The sequence below is a fragment of the Semicossyphus pulcher genome, unplaced genomic scaffold (assembly GCF_022749685.1).
Source record: "Semicossyphus pulcher isolate SPU_LCO1_2020_fin unplaced genomic scaffold, fSemPul1.0.p SCAF_20, whole genome shotgun sequence".
Taxonomy (NCBI): Eukaryota; Metazoa; Chordata; class Actinopteri; order Labriformes; family Labridae; genus Semicossyphus; species Semicossyphus pulcher.
Window position 1 is genome coordinate 4,349,107 of NW_027211694.1, and position 5,036 is coordinate 4,354,142.

The following is a 5,036-nucleotide window of genomic DNA, read 5'->3' on the forward strand; positions in this document are numbered from 1 at the left end:
TCAGTGGCTATTCCTTCGGGATAGCTTTTAGAACCCCTTCCCAGTCCGCAATTGTGTCCCACTCCCCCGAACCCTGACACCAGGGCTGATTTAAAACGTAGACGGTGTGTTTGAGCCATTTCCAACCCATGAAATGCCGATTTTTATAAATTTGATCAAGAACTGTCAATATTAATAACAGCATTGATGTGTTTCATCACAGTACAGCAATATAATTTAGATTACAGCTCAAAAAGTGTGCAGTTACTCTTACAGAATATCAGGGTCTAAACAGCCCACAGGTCCTGGGTAAGGTTAAACCAGTGTTGCATCTGTGTTATACTGACACCCTGGGTCAAAGGTCAAAGTTTAATCAAGTTATTTTTAAAGGAACCGTGAGCATAACAATAAATTTAGAGACAGTGGTTTATTTACTTAAGAAGGTCTAATAGTGTAAACAGGTTAAAAAGGAGCTCGGGTAAGTTCATCACTTTATAATGCACCTGAGAGACACTGGTGAGAGATTTAATTTACACGTGACTTTAATACAACTTTACGTTCTCAACAACAACAGACCATAATTTTTTGTTTGTTTATTTAATTTTTTTAATTAATTTTTTTAATTTTATGCTTATTATTTTGAGCACATTTTCAGCAGCAGCCAACGCTCTCTATGAGATCGAGGCAGGTGAGGAGTTCTGCCTCTGTAGGTCTGTCAGCTGGGACCTCATGGAGCTCTCCTTCTTCTCCCACTGCTGCTCCTTCTTCTGCAGACATCTCCTGAGCTTTTCTGTGGTCTTAAGGAGGGTCGACTTCTCCTTGTCCCACTTGACTAGTTGTTTGTTCAGCTTTTTCTCAGCCTCCTTCAGAGCAGAGGTGAGCTTCTTGTTTTTGTGTCTCTGGTAGTGTACTTTAGAGACACAGGAGGCTGTTGTTTTCTCCATCTCTTCTCTGTGGTGGCTTCTCTCCTGCTGCTGCTGATTCTCCAGCAGATTCTTTTCCTCTTTAAGCTCAGATAAGTTCTTCACATATGCCCTGTATCTAACCTGCTGAGCTTGATGGGAAAGCTGGGATTTCTCCACAGCCTTTTTAGCATCCTCTTTTTGTTTGAGGAGAGCTTCCTCCATCTCGCTCAGTTCCTGCTTCATCTTCTTCTGTAGGGCCTCACTCTCTTCCTTCATTTTTTTCAGCTGCACATGGAGGTCTTGGTTCTCATAGTATTGCATCTCAATCTCAATGCTTGTTTTTCTGAGGCTGGCCCTGACCTTCTTCAGCTCAGATTGGAGTCGGTTGTCTTCTCTTGGAGCAGAGAGCACCTTCTCCAGCTGAACTTGGAGGTCTTGGTTTTTCAAGTGCTCCAGCTCCAGATCAGTGTTTGTTTTTTGCAGGCTCGCCCTGACCTTCTTGAGCTCTGATTTGAGCCCGTTGTCGTCTCTCGGAGCAGAGAGCACCTTCTCCAGCTGCTTTTGGAGGTCTTGGTTTTTGTAGTGCTCCATCTCCAGATCTATACAGGTTTTTCTAAGGCTTGCCCTTACCCTCTTCAGCTCAGATAGGACAGCGTCCTCCACCCTCTGAGCAGAGGGTTTGGGCTGAACCTGTTGCAGCTGGGCTTTCAGGCTCGAGATCTCTCTCTGAAGCTCCTCCTCTCTCTCACAGCTCCACTGCATGTTCTCGTTCTGCCCCTGGAGCTGATCGAGGAGATTGGCCAGGGAGTCCTCTTCGATCTCTAAGAGGACTCTACCCTGGGTTGTGCTCTGGTGGACCCTGGCCTCGTTGTCTCTAAGCTCGCTCCTCGCTTGAGCTTCGAGGGAGCTGAGGTAGAAATTAAAAGTCGGTTCTACTTCCATTTTCGTTTGTGTTGTTTGTCTTTTGGCTGACTTGTGTGTACTTTGACGTAGTGGATCTTCCAATGTCTCAGTGAACTCTGAACCAAAACTCTGAGCATTTATAGACTCTGGGTCATGACATCATAGATTCTGTCCTTTGAGCTGTGATCTTCATGTTCTCTGATCTACATTCTGATTCTATTCCATTCTGTCATGTGGCTGTTGCTATGGATACCACTTTGTTATTTTTTAATCTTTATTTGATGAATTCTATCGTAACAGGTCATTTTAACATCAGGCACACCTGATTTTGTGTTCAGATGTTTGAACAGAAAACAGGACTTACACAAACTTCTTCTTCAACCAAAAATACTGAATAATAAACGGCCGTACATAATCACACCCCAGGGTTATAGTCCGGATTAAAAACAAACGTTTTAAAACATCTACAAAAGCTTGTAAATAAAACAAGGAACACATATCTGACCCTATTCATCGTGGCCACCAACTTTTATAACATGTGGCCACTGGGTGGCGCTGCAGGTCTCCTGGTCAACCTGTTGCATAAACTGTTGTTCCTGCTGCAGTATGGTCTCTGCTCCTTACTAACAGGAATGTATCCATGCACCTACACAATGTGTGACGTTTAAATGAAACATTTTAAAGATAAAAAGTTCACTGAACTATGTTGAAGTTTTATGAACTCAGCTTAACTACAAAGCTGCAGTAAAACAAAGGCTGTATCAGGACATCTGCTGGCTAAATGGCAACATTTAGTGTCTTTATTTGTTTCATTTGTTTCATTAGTGTTGAATTGTATTCATTGAGCAGAGGCCTACAATTTTGATGATGATCACACAAGGGTGTTAAAAAAATCTGCCTACCCTGTTGCTCGCTTACAAAACAGCAACAAAAATGTCTCCTGCCTACCTGAACACCCTCATCCAGGTCTACACTCCGTCCCGCCCCCTCTAGGCTCAGCCAATGAAAGGCGCCTGGGACTCCCATCACAACAGGGCCCTAAGCCTCTAACTGGACTCTTCTCCTCTGTAGTCCTCCAGTGGTGGAACGAGCTACCAAACTCCATTCGGTCTGCAGAGTCCTTTTCACCTTTAAGAAGAAGCTACAGACCCAGCTCTTTATGAACACCTCTGACCTTAATGATATTGATGATGATGATTTTAAGGATGTTGTTGATGTTGATTAGGATTCTCATGATGATGATGATTATATTGACCTCGTTGATGTTGCTGATGATTATTGATGTGTTGCCTCTGTGCACGGCCTGTCGGCACCGGTGTCCGATCGCACTTGAAGCTGTTTGTTGGCTCTTACTGACTTCGTTCCCTCCTGTCGTGATCGTTGCTTGTGTTTTATTAACTCTCAGATGTACGTCGCTTTGGACAAAAGCTAAATGAAATTGAAACATTGATGTAACATTGTAAGTGAGTTCAGTGGTGGTTGTTGATGCTAATGAACTTCCATGTTTCCCAAATTGTCCAAAACGTACAGCAAAGTATTTTAAAGTAGCATGTCAAGATCGATATTTAGAGTTCAGTGTTTAAGTGTGTCTCTTTGAGCATCTCCATGTGGTGTTCTTCATGTGCTACAAGACATGTCAGGGACAACATCAGCAGTCATCTCCATGGCTGGGCCTGTCTGCCTTTAAACTGCAGTGTATCAAGGACAGGCGGAACAACACATTTTCAGATTGGCAGGTTTGAGACGTCACAAACCTAAGGAGCCAATCCCGTTAATGGACGGGGTGACACTATGCATGTCATTATGTGTAACCTATGGCAACCACTTTGGCGATGCACGAGCCAGCTGTAAACGTCAAAATTAAAACTGCGCCCTCTGCCTGTCAGGCGGCGCACTGGTGTTTTCCCGCAGCACTGCTAAAAATTAAATGTATATATATCAGAGCTTGTCAGAGGACTTCTACGCCAATACCGATATATCTGCAAAAAAACCCGATAAAATCGGTTGACCGATATAGATCGGTTGGACTGCTGTTTTAATTTTCAGCTAAAGTAAGAATAGCATGTTACAATTTTCTATAAATAGCATTAAAAGAGAACATATAAAAAATAACCTAGCTTTACAACAAAATCAAACAATTATAAATGTATGCAAATACCAAATGGCTTTTAAGAAGTCTAAACAATTAATAATAAAATTAATAAAAGGTATTGTCTAATTCCAACATGGTTTCTTTATGTACTGATTTACTTTTCTTAATTATCTCACAGTGTTCACCATGTCTGCTGTCATTTTTAGGAACATAAAGGTTATTGTTCCACTTAAATGTTAAGGCTATATTATTTTACAGTTCAAGCTCATTTAGAACAAAAAGTTTGGGTCAGTCAGAAGGTTAAAACTGCATGAAAATATTTCCTCAAGTTGTGTTCTACTGGATTTCACACATGTTGACCTGTGTGCAGGAGTGATTTTGTTCCCTCATTACCTAACCCACACTGCCCTCATGTGGCACCTGTGGAGCTCCTCAGTGTCAGGTGTGATAGAGGGAGCAGAAAACTGTTCTTTGTTTTAATATTGAGTCAATATTATTATGGCTGCAGTTTCATCTTCCAGGGTTTTATCAAGCTTGTAGTAAGTTTAAATAGATCGCATACAATAATAGGATTAATAATGAGCAATATTAGTTAATAAAAATGTTTTAGGTAGTTCATATCTGTTTTCAGGTAAATCAGGCTTCATATGTCCTCTATAAGAGCACCTTGGCTTTTATCTCTCTTCCCTACATCAGCTGTGTGAGCGGCCATACCTGTAAAATACAGACTTAGCAGGAGTGAGGATTGCAGACAGGAACGTTCTTGTTATACTTCACAAGGGCACAGACAGGTGGTGTAGTTCTTCAAGTCACCAATAGCATCTACTGGACCATGTGTGCCCTCACTGTGCTGGTCATCAGTGGTTCTCCTAAGGAAGGGAAACACAATGATTGTTAGCTTTTACTTAGGAAGTTTTTAAGTAAGTTAAAACAATGATAATTGCAGCTTGGGTCAGTTTTGTTTTTTTGTTATATAATAGTACTTTACTGCCTTTGATTGCCTGAGTATTGTTCTTTACAAATACATGAAGGAACCTGAGACACGGTCAAGAAACAAGCAGAAACAAGTTAGGATAATCTCTAAAACCACCTTGACCATGTTGGAGTTTGGCCACACCTTATGGCATAAACTGGTAAATTCCCAGTCTAGAGCCCAA

General features: G+C 41.6%; 1 protein-coding gene across 1 annotated transcript; it reads right to left on the bottom strand.

Annotated features, from left to right (window-relative positions):
* Positions 1–650: 650 nt before the first annotated feature.
* LOC138599809 (golgin subfamily A member 6-like protein 24) lies at positions 651–1,826 on the bottom strand. The gene has a single exon (XM_069671566.1). The coding sequence runs from the start codon at positions 1,824–1,826 to the stop codon at positions 651–653; it is 1,176 nt and encodes a 391-aa protein (XP_069527667.1).
* Positions 1,827–5,036: the final 3,210 nt, after the last annotated feature.